This window comes from Aquila chrysaetos, chromosome 8 (assembly GCF_900496995.4).
Source record: "Aquila chrysaetos chrysaetos chromosome 8, bAquChr1.4, whole genome shotgun sequence".
Taxonomy (NCBI): Eukaryota; Metazoa; Chordata; class Aves; order Accipitriformes; family Accipitridae; genus Aquila; species Aquila chrysaetos.
Genome location: NC_044011.1, coordinates 18,647,687 through 18,665,858, shown reverse-complemented (window position 1 = coordinate 18,665,858; position 18,172 = coordinate 18,647,687). Strand labels below are relative to the sequence as shown.

At 42.4% G+C, this 18,172-nt stretch overlaps 1 protein-coding gene across 4 annotated transcripts in view; it reads left to right on the top strand.

Annotated features, from left to right (window-relative positions):
• PHACTR2 (phosphatase and actin regulator 2) overlaps positions 1 to 18,172 on the top strand; it is a 144,560-nt gene that overhangs the window by 25,079 nt on the left and 101,309 nt on the right. The window contains exon 1 of one of the 4 annotated variants that reach the window (XM_030022230.2): positions 4,542 to 4,970. The exons of the other annotated variants lie outside the window; for them this stretch is intronic. Coding sequence (XP_029878090.1) covers positions 4,958 to 4,970 — 13 coding nt within the window. The 5' untranslated portion in view covers positions 4,542 to 4,957. Of the gene's footprint in view, positions 1 to 4,541; positions 4,971 to 18,172 lie in introns of those variants that run through there. 4 annotated transcript variants of the gene reach the window in all.

Genomic DNA, 18,172 nt, shown 5'->3' with positions numbered 1-18,172 from the left:
TTGTTTTCTATCAGTTTAAATCTGTTGACTTCAGTGGTGTTGCTTCTCCCTTTGCAGCTTTCGGCAAGAGTCAGAACCTCTGCATCTGGCCGGGCTGTTCAAGGATAAAGTCTTCCCGGGGAGCAAAAGGCTCCTGTTGTTTGCTCAGCAAAATAAAGCATCCTCTGCAATCATAGCAGTACATTAACAGTATTTTCAGGTTGAACTGTAGCTGCTTCTCAGGAAAAAAGCATCCTTGTTACTGTCCTGCTCTCAAACTCCTCTGCCTCCGTGAGGTGGGGAAAAGACGTTTGGCAAAGCCTTCTCCCAGTGATACTGGGAATTGTTGCTGAGGCTTAGGGAAGGCTTCTGCTAGAGGTCAGTCCTGCTGTACGCTGAACCCTCAGCCCTAAGCCAGGGAAACCTACTCCGTGCATACGGTTCAGCACTTCCTTGAGAGGCTTTCCCTTTTGCGTAGCAATTTTCAAGAACATGCCAGAGGAGAGATGGTTTTCATATACCTAAGGCCTGAAGAACATACATCTGACAACTTTGTATCTATAGAGATGTTACTAATCAAGGATTTTGGTGCCGTTTATAAAGCACCCTTTTGCCGTAAGTGGCAGTTTTCATTACTGACTGAAAAATTGGGATTTGTCTGTAGCAGAGCCCAGATCTTTTGCTGGCATTCCCGTGCCTTCAGAGTGTCCTTCCCTCCCTCCCTGTGAAACCCCTACCGCTGGTGGAGAGAAGTGTACTTCACAGAAGGAAACATCTTTTGGAGGGCCACAGATCCCTTGTGCTCAGCACGGTCATTGCCCTGGGACTTGGTGAATACTTAGAAGAATTGCACGAAGCCATATATTTAGAGTGTTGGCATTGCCTATACAAACCCACAGCATCTAAAAACAAGTTCAGCTTCTCCTAGAGACACCTGCATGATGATTTCTGTGTGGGAAGAAACAGACACAGTGAAAGGGAAGCGAAACATTTTGCCTGAAATGGCATCTTACGGAGTCAGATCTTTGCAGTGACAAATCTGCACCGAGCCGAGCCAGATTTCACATTTTCTAAATGTGTTCTTAGGCGTCTTTGTCATGATTGGAAACACCACAGCTGAAGCTGTACATCGATTCTGTGGGTTTGTCAACTCAAAGAGTTTTTTCGATGGCTGGGCGCTGAGGTGTCTGCTTACCCTGCTTTCTCTATTTGCTTCTTACCTGGGCAGGTTGCTGTGCCTCTGAATCCTCATCAGTTTTCCCAGGAGTGAAATGTCATTACTGCAGCAGGCTGTGTACATGAGGTACATTGAAGAACGGGATCATTAGGGTTCTGTGTCATTAGCTTCTGGTGCTTCTAATGTACCCCATAATGCTTCCTTCTCTAGGAGGTGGCACTGATTATCTGAGTTAGCTGCTTCATCGGCTCTTAACACTGTCCCACTGGGGTCTCGCGCAACCTCCATTGTGTTTGTCCTCACACAGCTGGGGTGTGGGGAGTAAGCAACGTACAAGCCATTCCTGTAGGAGGTCAGATTTTGGAGGAGCTTGCACAAAATCATTCAGGAAGTCTGTGGCTCAACAGGGAATTGAACTCAGGTCTTAATCACCTATGACAGAAATGAACTGTGAGCCAAGACCACATCATAGCTGAAGGAAACTGGGATACAGGTTGATGAAATATGAGATTTTGGGAAGGGGAACAGAGAGCTTTGGACCTCTGCAGACCTGATCTTCTCAGTCCTTACTCAAAATTGCCCTTAGACAGACTGAAGTATTTTGGTGTCATGCAACTATGGATTGTGATGGGATTGTTCTGTACTCACAAATTAAATAAGTTTATGCCTGGAATAGATGTATATTTAACTTTTAAATAACAGTTGCAGCCTGCTGTTCAACCCCGCCTAATATCTGTATCTTTCTTTTGCCCATGTGCAGTCAGGGACACATTGCTTTAATCCCGTAATAATTGTATCTGATCATACACATTTGTTAATTTCTATGTGATAATCTAATTACCTACAAGAAAAAAAAAAGTAAGTCATGTATTTTGTAAATTTTTTTTTTAGAAGGTTCCTGGTATGATATTTTCTGTTCAAACAGAAGAGATTTAGGGCATATATCATATTAAGTTTCCATTTATAGTTAGCTTTCAAGAGTTATTAAATGGTTACCTGTCACACAGCCCTGATGAAGCACCCAAACTCAATGCTTATCAAGCTGTTGTAACTGGGACTTCCCATACTCTAGTTAGCACCTTACAATCCCGATCCTCAGGTGACCCGAGTCTGTGACTATATTGGAATTGCATGTCAGGATGGGAAACTTGTGCGTGAGGGCAGGAAGGGAGCTGTGGTATGCTCCCATAGGTCTTCTCATCTGCGTCGTTAGAGGACCAGCACCATGAATGACACCACAAAGCCCATCTGCCCTGCAGATAGGGTTCAGCCACAGCACACGCACCGGGACCTGCCTGCCACGTAGAAATATTCACTGTCCGGAGCTCTTAATTTCCCTGAGGTCTAAGTAGGTGCAGCTCTGCCTCGTCCCTTGGGCTCTTTGGCACAGGCTGTTGCCCACCTGTATCCCCAGCCACAAGGGTCAATACTGGTTTCCTATAGCTGCACCATTGCCTGGTGTCTGCTCCAGTGCACAGCTACCATTTCCCAGCCCAAGTGAAACTCAAAGCAAACAGATTGGACTCAAACCCAATCTCTCTTAGCTTTAAACAGCACGAGACATTTGCATACTTGCTAGGATTTAAGATATACACATCTGTCCTTCTGCCCTGCAGTGGTTGTGTCACCATTCCTCAGTGTTGGTTGGGCTCAGTCAGACACCTGCAGGCTTTGCAGCTCTGCAGACCCCCATCTCCAAACCAGGGTCTCGCTTCCTTTTACAAAGGCAGCTTGCTCTTCCCTTGGTTGTCTCCGCAGTTAAGCAATAGCATCCTGGCGCAAAGGCACACTCCTCTGTTCTTCTCTCCCCAGCAGTCTGCCGGTGCTGCAGTACATCCCCCAGGTCTCTCTGGGACCCGGGGGTCTTTGAAGACCTACCAAGAGCCCCTGCTTTCTCTCACTTTTCTCCAGGCAGCTACCTCCCACAGAGGAGCTGGAGAAAACTGGTTGCATCTATCAGGTGGCCATCTCGTGGCCTCCAGTTTAGTGCTTCTATGCAACTAGATTTCATCAGATGCACATTAACCAATTACCTAAATTGGCATGTTAATCAATTGTCATTAACTGATACAGAATCTAGCAGGTGAATAAGCTCCTTATTGGTCATTTTTAACCCTTTGTATTGGTGTGATTGTAGCTATCTGTAACACGTACTAATGCAACATGCTTATGATAACTTCTATTTTTTATAAGCTCTTTATAAGCCACTTATAAATAGAACCTTAATATGAAGTGTGACAGATTTCTAATCTTTAGTCTCTCCTTAGCCCTCCAAGTGCTTCCTTTCTGGAAATACAGAATATAACCAGTATGCCCTAGATATTCTCCATTCTTGCTGATGACTTTAGCTCTCAGCCATTGATTCTCTCCACTTCTTAATCAGTGTAAATAGATCAGTGCTGCAACTGTCTTTTTATTTAACATTTAAGAAGGACAAACAAGATCAAAGGGGCAGTGAGGGGGTGATGAATAGAAAATGTATTTTGTTGCTCATGTGATGCTATGAGGCTGAGGGGGATCTGTGTCAATATAATACAGACACAAAAATCTGTACTTCTTTTCCATTGCAATAAAGAGAATTGGAGCAGCTGAGTAAATTATTTAAAAGAAGGGAAAAAAAATTGAGAAGATACTGCGTGGGATTTGTGTCGTGTCAGTACTTTGTGACATTCTCTTTCACCAAAGGCAGTATGTGTAATGGTGTCCCTTTCACCACTGGGCAAGCACCGGGGCACAAAATGCTTGTTTAGGGTGAGACAGCAAATCAGTGCCAAAATGGGGGACAGAACCCAAATTTCCTGGTACCCTCCATGTACTGCTTCTGTTCACCTTCTGCTGCCAGGGGAGAGATTTTTTATTTGAAAATAAAGTATTTTTTCATTTATAAAGAGGAAACTCTAGAAGTGTAGGGAAGGGAAATGTTTAGGAGTCTATACTGGTTTTGTTTGTTTGTTTACTTCTATGGGGGAAAAGCCTGTTCAGCAGAGACTCAGGTGGTATGGAAAGTTTAGAAGTAATACCTGTTCACCTCAGCATGTGTCATTCAGATTTTGTTGAGTCTAATCCCTCCTCCATCCCATGTGTTTTTACCTTGACTTTAAAAGAAGTAAAGCCCTGTAGTTACTTTTCACCCTTTCCTTACATTCAGCTATGAACAGTATAATAATGAATGTCTCCAGGCAATTAATGTATTGACATGCATCTGCAGATAAGCACATCTACTGTGTTTCTCACAAACCATAGGGAATATCAGGTGCAGAACTTGTAGGATTTAAAGCACAGCCAAAGCTAATGGCTGCAAATTGTAATCTAACCTAACACTTTCTCAGCCATAGATTCCTCCCCCTTTTTTTCTCCTTAAAACTTTTGCTGTTGCGTCACTGATAAATCACAGCCCTTTCCTCTGTAATATATCCCCTTTTTATTTAAAGTTTTGCCTTCCTACCCATTAAGCCTATCCTCATTAGAGTTACTTTTACTTTTCAGAACATATATTCAATATTATAGGCTTGGAGTTCTTTTGTTTTCTCCCTGAAGAGGTAAAACCCTGGGGGATTTAAGTATCTACTTGATAGGCTCACACAATCTTAATCAGCCTATAATGGAGCTAATGGCTGTTTGTCATCCTTGGAGATATAAATTTCCTGGTGATGTCTACTGCAGTCAGTGCATGAAGTATGCTCTGACTGCCAGCAAGGTCTAATAACCAGAAGAAGGGCAGCTAGCTTCATTAGCGAGAGCAAGACCGTACCGGCTGCTTTTCTGGGGAACTCGGCTTTTTTGAATTCCGAGGGGGGGAAAATGGATAATGCTGGTAAGTGAAATAAAACAGATCTTTATTCTCAGTAGAGCTATGGGGTTCATTTGTATCCTGTCTCACTTGCTGCAGGAGATGTGTTTCTTTAGCCTTTGTGGCTTCTGCCTTTTCACTATCCTTTATTAAAGCAAATTTCTATGTGTAAAGTGTGACACACTTAAGTTGTTAACCCTTCAGCAGTCTGTTTTTTCTGTTTTAAGTCTGTGTTTCCTGGAAATGTGAACGTAAACTGTAATGTAGGATCTGCCTTTTCAAGGTTTTCAGTGTTATTTTGGAAGCTGTATGCAGGAAATGTGGCAGGAGGGGAAAATGAATATACTTCAGTGGAAAATATCTCTCACAGATTGCAATAGGTGTGGATAGGTAACTAATAAAGCTAATGAAAAGTAGATAATGCATCTCTCATATGTCTTATTTTAAGCTGTTTCTATTTTCTCCATACAATGCCTTGCTCTCTTTTATATTTAGTACATAAAATACTCAATATATCTGGACTTTTTATTGTTTCCTTTGATGTTCCAACTTTAGATCATGCCACTTTAGATCATTTTCATGCCAAATAATGCACTTCATGGTTTCTAAGGAGGTGTATGCAATACCAACGTTGCATTGGTGCATTATTTGCATTTCTCTTTTGCATTACCTTTTATCACTAAGCAGAGCAAAAAGAGCTATTTGGGATGGATATTTTGCATGTTGCTTTGACTGATGTAAAACTTGAACATGTCAGTGTCTCACTGATTTATTGGTACTAGTGCAATACATATTAGGACACAGAATCTGCAGTAGATTCAGTGCCCTTTGAAACCTGCTCAAATCATCAGATTTGTCTAATGTTGACCTTAAAAGTGATGATCACCTCTACAGTGTGTGAAAAAATTACTCAACAGTAGATTTCAGCGATGATACTATACATGTAGCTTATTTTTGTAGGTGGGGGTTTTTTTTGTTTGTTTTAATAATAATAGCAAAACTCTTGCTTATGTCTGCTGAGCTGTCCGGGTCAATCTTGTCTCAAGTGTATTGCTATTGACTTCTGTGGCAAACAGATTAAAGGGTCTTGCTGCTTTTATTTCTATAAAGTCCCAGACAAAAAAAAAGTTTTTCCAGAAATTAAAATGTTGGCATCATGGAAAATTACATTGCCGGTACCTATGAACTTAAAAACTGACGTAGTCCTAGTATAATGTTCATTTTTGTGAAATAAATAAGATTAGGAATACTCTTTGCACTTGGTGCTTTGGCTAGCTTTTAAGAAGCCTTAACATAATAAATGATAATGACTTGTTTGATATTCCATGACAAGGCAGAATTTTCTGGTCGGAGGGGAAGGATTCCTCTTTGGCACAGAATGCCTGTGGGCAAGAGATACCCTGGCAGGCAGAGCTGCTAATTCCTCCAGGTTTTTACACTCCCCAGCATCAACAACTAATACTATTGAAGTCTTGACAGAGCTATCACTTTAATCCAGCTATAAGAATCTGTTCTGGAATGAGTCACATTTCTTTTAAAGGCCAGTTTTAGGGGGGGGTGAAGAAGGAAGCTAGTATCTGAAAACCATAGAAACAGGTTTTCCTGTGTGTGTGTATTTTTTTTTTTTTTTTGCCTTAGGAAGATTCCAGTTTGGTTGCCATCTGCAAAATTTGGAAGTTAGAATAAGTAAGGCTTTGCTCTCTGCACAACTTGACCAACTACTCTCAAAGCTTCTTATAACTCTAGATTATTTTTTTTTAATGCAGAAACAGTGACAGATACTTGCATTTTTTAGAAAACAATCTATATACAGTTAAAATTAGTTAAAATAATCCTTTTGGAAAAAGAATTAAAAACAAGTTATAAAAAAAAAAACAAACCAAAAAAAAACCCCCAACAACAAAAAACAAACCAAACTACCAAACTCCCCCCCCCCCCCAAAAAAACCCACAACAACCAACCAACCAAAAAAAAAAAAAAAAACCCCAAAAAAACCAAACACCCAACAACAGATGGAATTAAGCCTTAGTGAGGATGTCACAGCAGAGGGTAAGGCTATGCTCCAGCTTCCACTGTGGTCACCAGCGAGCTTCTCGCTGCCTTGGTCTGGTTGGTCCAAACCCCCACTGAGCTTCAGCCCCACGCATGGCACGGGCACGCTCTCTTCTCCAGGCAGCTCTTCCAAGAGTCCAGCTGCTTCCACACTTTGAGTGGTGTAGGGAATACATCCATTTCCAAAGAGCCTACAGGGAGCTGCGTAAACACTGCCAGGTCTGCAGAGGTATTTTTAGGGCTCTTGATCCCTAATTGCATCCAAATGGAGTCGGGTGCCAACGTGGGGACTGTGCAGCTGAATACCTCTCTAGATCTGGCCCGTGCCCTCTGACTTCTACAGGGATGCAAGCGCACCTTTGAAAAGCTATGCAGTGTAATCTGGGCATTTACGAGATCAGACAGGAGCAGTGTATTTGCAACGCTAAAACTAACTGCCTAATTAATTTGTTCTTAAGCAGTTCACCAGTTGAAATGTAAACATGCTAAACTGGCTACCTGCCTGAATTCTTCCTAAAGAGATGCTGTTTCTGGCAATACAGAACTGCAGAATATTAGCACAGCTGCAAGTTTCAGCCACCGAGTGTCACAAGTAACAATTTGGTTATCAGTGTCAGTGAACCAGGCCTTTGTTATTAAATTCATCATGCTGCCAAAGAGACTTTCAAAGTCAGACCATGGATTATTGTTGGGCAAAACTCCATCTTCTGCTCTGCATAACAGAAATATCTCTGTAATTCATCACTCATCTTCTGTGCCATCATTAAAATAATTTTCTGGCCAAAACTTATTTTTAAAGATCAGTGTTGCTAGTAGGTCACCTAGGTGCACCTTTTAGCTGTTTTGGTCCATGCTATTTTGCAGTTTATAGAAACAGTGTTTTCATTTAAAAAGTCCTTTCCTTTATATGTTAGATTGCTTATATTTTTAATCTGTGTACCGAGACAGCTCCTCATAATTGTTGTCTTGTGTGTTCTTTTAAAAGCCTTTCCTGGAATAACAATAAAATATTCATCCATCTGTGTATGGCGCATCAGGACAGTTCTAGTTGTATTTTTTTTGCCTATTTTGGCAGCAGCTGTTTGTGATGGGCTGGCTGCAGGTATTCGGCCACAAGACTGCCTGCTGTTATGGGCAGGGGAGGGCAGCCAGCAGCCCCCCACCTGCCTCCACCGGCAGGTCCTGCGCTCCGGCTTTGCTGCACACATCTGCTTTGGGCCAGACACATCAAGCCTGGAAACAGCAATGATGTAATAAAACTCATTTTAAAAAAACCAAGGAAGGGCTGGAAATAACTCTTGGGGGAAAAAAGGGAATATAAAAGTAGCAAGAAACTTGCAGTAGCAGGAAAAGAGAAGCTGCGGAAACGGACGTGCTCCCAAGTGATGCTTTTGGGGGGGGATTTCCTGTAAGAAGGAGTGAGATCAGCATCATCCCTTCCCCCAGAGCTCCCAGTCAGCTGTGCCCTGCCCGGACAGGCATCTCATCTTAAAAGTGGACAAATCTGGCACACTCATTCATACCCAAGGACCATGCCAACGTGAGGTGCCAAAAGGTGGGGGGGGGAGGATCTTATCAGGGTGAATGGCACCATAGCGAGGTGCCGCATTGTGCATACCATACTAGTAGTGAAGAAAAATGGGAGGCCTTGTTTCATGTTTCTTGGGGATTTATATGACTTCTTTGCACTTGGAGTATTATTTTAGCAGTAATGAGCTAGCTGTGGTTAATTGTTACCCTGAATTATGTAGGCTCTACAGCTGTGGCTGCAGGCTATGCCTTCCAGTAAATAATCTGTTTTAAAGGCACTGGAGGTCTTGTGTATTGAATATCCTGTCTCTGAGGAATATCCAGTAGCACATCAAACTTCATACTGGACCAGTAGTGAAACTTAAGAGCTTTCCATGGAAGGAAGACTATTTAACTTGAGGCCCGAAATGCTGTAGGACAGGCTGAATAGCAAGTGTCAATTTAGCCGCTTTCTGCGTGTCACAGGAAGGGTAAGAGACACAGGAAGCTGTTTGCTGATGGTAATTCCCTTTTGAAGTAACTAGTCATTTTTGTCTTTCAGTAAGTCAGCAGGACTCATTGAGCATCCTTTAAATATAAGACTGCTGGGACTGAATGCTGGTTAAGGATTTGACTTTACAGATACTTCGTAGTCTCTTATCTGAATCTGAGGCAAACCAGGTGCTTTTTTTTTTTTTTAAACAGAAGGCAGAAAAACATTCAGGTACTTAGAGCAAGCTGGGAGGTGGGCTTCAGATTATGATCCTGGCTTTCTCATCAACTTGCAGTGTTCAAAAACCTCTAACGTGGCCCAGCTGATCTATGTGCAGAATTAGGCTAGATAACAATCTCAGTGTGTTGTAAGGTTCACTTGTTGCCCATAAAGGGCTCTGAAATCCTTTAGCCATCTAAGGCTTAAGCTTGGCTGAATTGTCCCTATCAATTTGGAAACCTGTTGAAACAAAACCACTTGCAATGGAGACAATGCCAGTGTAACTGTGGGTTTGTCAGCCCTTGAGACACGATGACAACTCTAAACTCCAGCAGCAAAATCAGTCGTGTCCTGCTGGCAGCTTCTGTTTTGATCTTTGGTGGTACTTAGCCCATGTTCTCCCCAGCAGCATGAAGATACTTTTGGAAAGGACAACAGCATCTCCTTTCTCTCCATCCCGTTCTTATGTATATGTTTACTCGTTGCCCTTGCAAAATGGGGCTACCAGTGATGCCATGTTGACTTTTACTGGGTTCATATGCCATGTTCTATAGATCACAAAGTGGTTTGCACATGGGCAATAAAATACAAAGCAATAATCAACTTTTATACTACATTGTGTATCTTTATTTGTATCCTATTTGCATTCATGGCCTCAGTTGAAGCAGATGCTCTACTGTATCACAGGTCACTGTCTCCTAGAAAGTTGAATTTTTTTTTGTTGTAATTTTAGAATAATACTCATGGCTTATGCCCCTTTACACAGAAGCTGGAACAGTGTGCTTATAAATCCATGATCTTGGAAAACATTTCTGTGAGGATTAAACTTCCTTGTGATGCTGCCGCTTCCAATGCTCTTTTCAAGTCTGTATACGCATAGCTTGGAATAACTATAGGAGCTTGCACTAACCAAATACCATGTAGGACTAAAATGATGGAGCATCTTCCAAGGTAGAGATGGCCCACGCACCCTACTTCAAATGGCTCTCTTTAGCTAGAAATCCTGTGGTTGCACTGCATTGACACACACTCATGATATTTTAAGCAACTATCCCAGTCATTACAGTACTTCGTATAAAGAAGCACCATGAACTCCAGCTGGTTTGGAGAGATGGTATAATACAGATTTTATTTTCTAATAAGTTCTGATTGAGTTTTCTGATAAAAGCTAGCAAGCATCAGACCATCAGGTGCTGAGTTTGTGCCTTATGTTTACATCTGCTGGCTGTGTGGTTTTTTTGGCAAACTGCCCTCAGACCCCTGTTCTGTGCTCTGAATCATCACTGCCACCTATGGTGAAGAAGCAAGTGTTGTATACAGAGGTAGAAATCCAAATTTGACAGGTATCGCTTCCCCATAAACTTCTAGCAAGGACCAGACCACAGTTGCAGGAGCCAACAATTTTGACAGCACAAGGAAGCAGTCCGGAGGAGGAAAGGCTCTATTAAGACAGGCGCTGGCACGAATTGCTCCAAGAAAACCAGCCTGCGCTCCAGGGGCTTTGAACACCCCAAATTGTGGGAGCTAGGAGTGAGTTGCAAGGGGGAAAGCAAGATCGTGTGACCAAAGAGCAGGTGGCTGATAATAAGGATCTAGTCTGCTACTGTTTAATCATCATTCATTGTCTCTTACTGTGAGTCTTTTAGGAAATTTGATGCTTAATTACAGGGTGACTTGCAGGGTTATTGCTTTGGGCTCTAAAAGTAGATTGGATGGAATATTACCAAAAACTCCTTGCTTTATTTTTTTTTCTCTGTCTCGCTATTTAACCATTTTTTGTATTTTCACAAAAAATGTTTGAGACTTTTTCCTAAAGTATAATTGGAAAATATAAGTAGCTTAAGACTATAAGAATACCTAGCAACCTTCTCCCAGCAGACAGAAGTAAATCCTGAATAAAGCAGCTGAGTTGGTCTCTATTCACTCCTTCTGGCAGGTGGGGCCTGGCAGCCCCTGGGTGAGCATGGGGGGCCCAGGGCCAAAGTGAGTGTTCCCCACTGGTGGCCTGTGGAGAAAGGCAGGGTGTTGGAGGAGATGGGTCACCCAGATTTGTTATCCCACACCCAAGGAGCCATGTGTGCTTGGCTCTGGGCACAGCTCAGCACTAGAAGGGATGTCCCATTTGCTGCTGCAGATGCCAGAATAAAGAAGTAGCCATATTCATTTGAACAGAACTGCCACCTTTTCTGCAGCTACTGGGAGATAGAAGCTAACGTGGTTTGTACTGATACCAGTACAAAAGCATCCTCTCCCAGCACCTCGTGGGGGCAGCAGTAGGACTTCTCACAAGGAACAGAAATAGGGATGATGTTTATGGTTGGCTGCTTTCCTCCCAGAAGAGACAAAATTGACCCAGACTTGTCAGCAATGGGGTATTGAGTTGCTGGGAACATATGGCTCAAATAACGCACTTGAGTGCAGAATTAGGTCCCTGGCAACATCCAATTTCCCAATAAAGCAAAAGGCCTAGGAGAAGCTAAACTGGCCAGGGCCAAATATTTGCATAATCTTAGTTTGTTCAGCACCACTGTTCCTGTAACGTAACTATAAAAAATTACTGTGATTACTTATTTCACAACTTGTACCCTAAAATCGCTATAAATGTATTTCTGAATAGCAACAGGATATTTCATAATGATAAAGACAATCCTATGTCTCTATAGAGAGGCAGGCACAATGGGAGACAATCCCAGAAACAATCTTTTTATCCATGGCTTGACCATTGCTAGGAGAAGCCTTGTACAATGGAATTCAAACACAAATATGACAGCAGCTGGTATTTCCGCAGGAAAAAAAGTTGTGATCAATTCGTCCTAGCTCCAGCTCCTGCTGACTCACAAGTCCCTTCTGTCTCCCTCGCTGGGACTTGCATTGGTCCAAAAAGCGAGGGGTATTTCATTATGGAGGCTTGCATGGAAACCATGTGGAGAGATGAACTGAAAATACGGTGATCTCAAACCAGCCAAAAATGCATGTTGTGGAGGCTGCTTATTCATTTTTAGACCATAGTCCAGCAACAGTTTGCTATGGCCTTACTGTTAAGGGAAATGGTTTGTTTATGTAGGAAGCCTGTGGGGTTCATGTGTGTGCATGTATCACAGAAACAGCCTTTGTATTTTACCTGCTTTGTTTGTGGCTACAGTTGTTATATGTTTCCTTTTTATTCTCTTTTCTGTTTTTGTTGTTTAATATTATTAAAATAACTAACATGATGCTTTATTCTGTTTTAATTTCATGTGAAATTTGGCAACTTCTAGTGGTGTGATAAGGTTTAATTGCTCTTGGCATTTTCAAAAGAAATGCAAATGACAAAGATATTAAACTGACAAATTATGACAGCTCACATAACACTTTTTTCAATGGATTTTTTCCATGTATTTTTAATACCCAGAATAGTCAGCCTTAATACTACCATATTTACAATAAATCATTAGTCTAATGGAGACATTCTGCTTTGTCAGGCAATACACAATCAGCAGTTTTCAATAAAGAATCTGAAAACTGTTTAACATTAATTCAGTGACACAAACTTATAAATGCCAGACAATTTAAAATTGGGGCCAATATGCTGCCCTTAAATTAGGATATTAAGAAATAATTAGAGCACAGTAAGGGCAGGTTGCCAAATGTAACTTTTAAATTCCCTAGTTTGTATCGCTTAGCACAGTGATTGTAATATATTATACGGCTTCTGTAAGGCATAAACATGCATTTCCTACACAACAGCTTAAGGCTTTGAGTGGTGCCCACAAGAGGTTAAAGTGGCTGTTTACTTTGGCATGTGTGGCTTTAAGAGGCATAAAGCATCACGGAATTTAGGAGCAAGGATGGCTTTGGGGTTAGAAACGGGAATGGGGAGCAATGGTAGTATCCACCTTCCCACTTCTCCTACAAAACTCAGCAATGGGGTTTTTTTGTTTGTTTTCTCCTTCTGGGCCCCACAAATGCCATGTCTGCTCTGTGTAACCAGTGCCATGCCAGAGGTTCTGGAGCTAGCTCTGAGCACTTTTATATGGTGTGGTGCCTTTTGCCTGGCAAACATTAATCTGAACCAGTAAATGGCGTAGTCACATCAGTACTTGTGGCTGCACCCAGACTGGTTAGCCAGCTCGGGTTAGATGTCATGCAGTGTTTTACATCTGCATGGCATCCAGCTCCAGACACAGCTTTTCTAGTTTTAGCTGGAGGATCTTTGAACACTGTGATGTTAATTGATACAAACAGGCCTCAGAGCCCAACCCTGCCCATGGTTTTGGAGGTGCCATCCATGCTGAAGAATTACCTGTCTTTTTTAGAAGCAGAAGTTTGCAACATCTGAAGGTGATGATCATTCAATTATATTATGTTACTGTACTCCAGTTCAAAATAATGTATCTATTAATGTTCATTGTTTTAGCTCTGGGTGTTGATTCTTCAACACAAATACTAGAGGAGATGGAATAGCTGTACACATAGCTCTTCATTTTCACGCAAGTTTGTTGTCACATTTGCAAATTCTCAAGTTCCATAAGTGTTGTGTATATTCTTTAATACTGTAGTTCGGGAAACTTGTCTGCAAAGTAGAGTAGGAAGGTATAATATTGGCAAAATAGATGTGCTGCTCAGCAATGTTGAGAGTCTTGTTTTGAAATGCTGAAGGAGGAAGAATAGCCAGTGGTACTTCATCTTCCCATCCAAAAATGTTCCCTTCTCCCAGGGAGGAATAAGAAGGACAGTGGTGGGGTCCCCTTCCTCTCTCAGGCGGTAGCCTGCCTTGCTCTTTCTTCTGCACCACAGGTGAAGCAGCTAATGATCTGCCGCTTGAGCGAGGGGGCAGTTTGTACGGCTACTGTTTAAGAGCACTTTTCTGAGAGTAGTGTTTTTCCACTGCTTTAGTAATGCTGTGCGTGCATCAGTGAAGTCTGCTTCTCCCTGAAGTCCTGTTGCCTGTTGTGACGGAGAAACATGCTGTTAACTGTTGTCTGCTTGATGCAATGGCTTGCTAATTCAGGGACATGAAAGGCTCGACTGAGGTAGCTTGCCCTGAGATAAGTTTCCCTCATAGCTGCTTGCAATCACAGCCAGATTTCTTCGGGGTTTTTTAATCTAAATTTGAAGCCTTGAGGGCAAATTCAGCTTTTTCATCTCATAGAGCAGGTGGCTCCCAAGTGTTTGTGTACCTCTTCTGGATGCAGATAGGTTGCACAGCCATTTCAGAGGACTACCCTCAGGGTGAACAAGGTGAAAGCAGAAGTTAGCATCATTCCTATGATCAGCATTTAACCACGCTTTTGTGGCATTGCTGCCTCTCGTCTGTGATCTCCTTTTTCTCTGCTCTGCCTTTAAGCTTTTTCCCCAGACCAATAAGTGCTACCTCAAGTAGTACATCAGACTGCTAATGGAGAAGAGGGTTGCCACGGTTGTGAAAGACAGCCGATATGTGCTTGCCTGAAAAAGCAACACAAATAAACTTCTCAGCACATTGCAGATGGAGCTGTGTGACCTCAGGCTCTCCTTTTCTCTGCTTCTGGCACACCACACTTGTCTTTTGCGCCTTTGCCTTTTTACAGCTTATCGGGAAGCACCTTAGCATCCGTAGGATGCAAAAGTGGTGCTTCCTGCAGCAAAGCATCTATTGCCTGCTACTGTGTTGGACTGGTCCTGATAACTCCTGTGGTCCCCTTCACTTTCACAGTCCCATGCTGGACTGCATGCTTAGTGTGAATCTGTATCACTGGGGTTTCTTTTCTTTTTTTTTTTTTTTTTTCCCCTCTCCCCCTTCTGCCCATTTTCACAGTCACACTGTATTATGGGCAGAATGAAAAAGGAAAACAAGTATTTTGACAATATTAGTAGCTTGGCAACAGTAAAGCTTTCCTGTGGCTTTGCAGAGGAATTTGGAGTACTTATTTTCTGTACTTCCCCTGGTTGTGCTATGCACAATGCACCAGAGCTCCAGTTCTGCAACTGATGCTATGAAAGTAGGCTGCTGTGCTCAAATCCAGTGTTTGCCTGAGTCTTCTGAGTTCAGCTTTAGTACTGGTAAGACAGCATATGCATTGTTGGTTCAGACTGCTTCCACCATGGGTCATCCATTGGCTGTCTCGTACTATTTGGAAGGGGCGATGGGTGAGATCTTAACAGCAGTTTGGTTTCTAGAAACACAGAAACAAAATAGGAAGAGAACACTTGCCTGTATCAAACTGGGCTGCTTCTCAGCTGAGAGCAAAAGCAAACAAAGTTTTCATGCACCTCGTGATTTCCCTCCTTGCCAGCTACCTGGTCACACAGGCTAGACCCAAATGTTGGAAATTGGAGAATCTTAACAATTGGTATAAAAGCACTTTGCACAGCTGAGAAGTGGTCCCTCAGTTATTTCAGATTTTGCTGTGTCAAAGATGACTAGTCCAAGATTTTTACCATCCTTAAAAAGTATATCAGTACTTCCACTCTGCTCCCAATTTTTAACTCCTGTTTCAGTGAACATTATATTAAATCAAATTCTGTTATGTGTTCATTTATAGAACAAGCTGTCTTCTCATAATATTTATGGATGGCCACATCACGTTCTTTATGCGGCTCAGGAAGCATTGCAAACACATGGGAGCAAAAATGTTTCCCAAGCAAAACAACGTGCTCTTCGGCATGCGGAGGACTGACCTGCGTGGGTGATATTCAGCCGCAGCACAGAGCCTGTGGAGAGTCTGCAGTGCTTCGGGACGCTGTTGGAGCTGGAGTGCTGGGCTAGGTGGACCTGTCCTATACATGTAGGGGAGGGATGCAACTAGGGTAGGGAGGCAGGGGGGGTCCCAGCCTGTTGCAAGATGTGTTAGTATGTAGTAGTGGCCAGGAGAGCGCTACGGAAGAGCTGCAGACAGTTGGCCACACAAAGGCACAGAGCTGCCGTTTGGTTTGTAGCCCGGAGTTGGAGCTGGCAGAGCTTTCTGGCCTTCTGTTTGTGGGCTGGGAAGGCAATGAGTTACCTGGGCTCAGAATCATTCCTCTTCTGAGGGTAACCAGGTAGGGCACACCATGTACCCCCTTGGTCTCCCTTCTGAGAGAACTGCCTGCTTTTAAAGAAATTATTATTAATCTGTGTTGTAACAATTTTTAAAGGGAGTAAATGAGGTAGACTGGTAGTCATTAGTTGGTGAGCCTGACATCAGTCCCAGGCAAAAATGTAGAATGGATGGTACAGGGACTGAGCCAGAAAAAATGGAGAGATTGAATACAAATAATTCTAATTAACATGGGTTGGAGGAAAAACAGGTTTGAGGGAATTATTTCATACATCTATCTTGCTGCACTAGAAGACGTTTGGCTTGGTTCTGCTGTGTAGAACCTAGAATGAAATGAAATCAATATGTTATGTATCGAATGGGTTATCCCGTGCCTAAATGCCAGGCTTCAAAATACAAGTGTATTTTGGGAATCACTGCCACCCATCAGGTGTGATTCAGGAGGTATCCAGCAAGAATTGGTTCTTTGCTCCAGGCTGTATGGTGCTACTAGCACTGACTAGCAAGAAAATATAAAACTATTTTTAGGCGAAAAACCAATGCGTTCAGTATGGACACATGAAAGGCCATATAGCCAGGGGGAAAATTAATTAGGTCATAGTTACAGATTGGGAGGCTCAGTGTTGAGAAGCAGTGATTTTGAAAGATACTTGCATAATAATAGCATTATGCTGGAAGCATGTGTTCAGCTGATGAGCTCTGTCCCAGAGAGCTAATGCACTCTTTAAATGTATTTGCAACATTGAAAGATGTTGTCTTACTCTGGCTTGAGCACTAGAGTGACTGCTCCTGGGAGGTTAGGTAATTTTTGGTGTCCCATGTCTTCCTTGAAACACAAAAATCTGGAGAGGATTCAGGAAAGCCTTGTAACTAAGCAATCTGAGTCACTGTGAAAAACTGATGAAAGCAAATTTCTTAACATTCTGAACCTCCTTTGCACCTCACCCTAAAATCTCTTTGCAGCTTTCTAACTATAATAATCCTACAAAGAAAACTGTCTCAGTGCTTCTTACTGGAAAATACTAGTTTGGACCTCTTCGTTCCCACTTATGACTAAATATCATGAAGATCTATCTGTAGAAGTACATTGTTGGGAACTGTAATATGTGTATATATTACATGTGTGTGTATATATATATTTTACACTAAAATATTGGTAATGGGTGATTCTGAATATATTTCAGATTAGAAAAAGGAAGGTAATTATTGACTAGCACCAGGGAAAAACTATATTGCACAACTTAAAGCAGCCAAACTGCTAAAAAGGTTGGAAATGAGGGGTCCCAGGTGTTAGAAAGCCTCCAGCAGGATGCTTCCTAATCAACACTCAGAATTCCTCATTCCATCTTTAATAAAAGCTCTGTTTCCACCGGAGCTAGCTGCATCTGCCTTAATTGCCGCCTGTCGGACACTACGGTATGGCAACACTGACACATACAAGCCTTGGCTACCCTGACTCCTCAGCGGGAGAAAAGCTTGTTGAAATAATCGCCATTATACTGTTTTTCAGTGCACGTGTAGTTAAATGAAAGATGCTCAGTTCTTTCTCATCATCCCAGAGTCAGCATCAGCCACAGTTCCTGTACAACGCCTTAACTCATGTTTCTTTTATATGGTAAGTACTAGCGAGTGGGGCTGGTGGGGGTAAGCCAGAACCAATTAAGTCATTTATCTCCACTTGCACCAGTGAAGGGCAGATTTTGGCATTATTCCAGCGTCTCTGAAATCAGGCACCATCCTCATTCCTGTGTCGCTGTCAGCCTGACAATGTAGCTGGAACTCATACAGGGCTGCAGTGAAGACTATGGTTAAAAACCACTTTGGTGTTTTGCCTAGCAGGAATGGTTCACTGGCTGAATCTGGCTGTTTCAGAGGCAAATTGCTGGTGCTGCTCTTCATATTGCAAGGCAACACTTTCCAGTCTTATTACCATTGCTTTATGCAGGTGGTGTGGT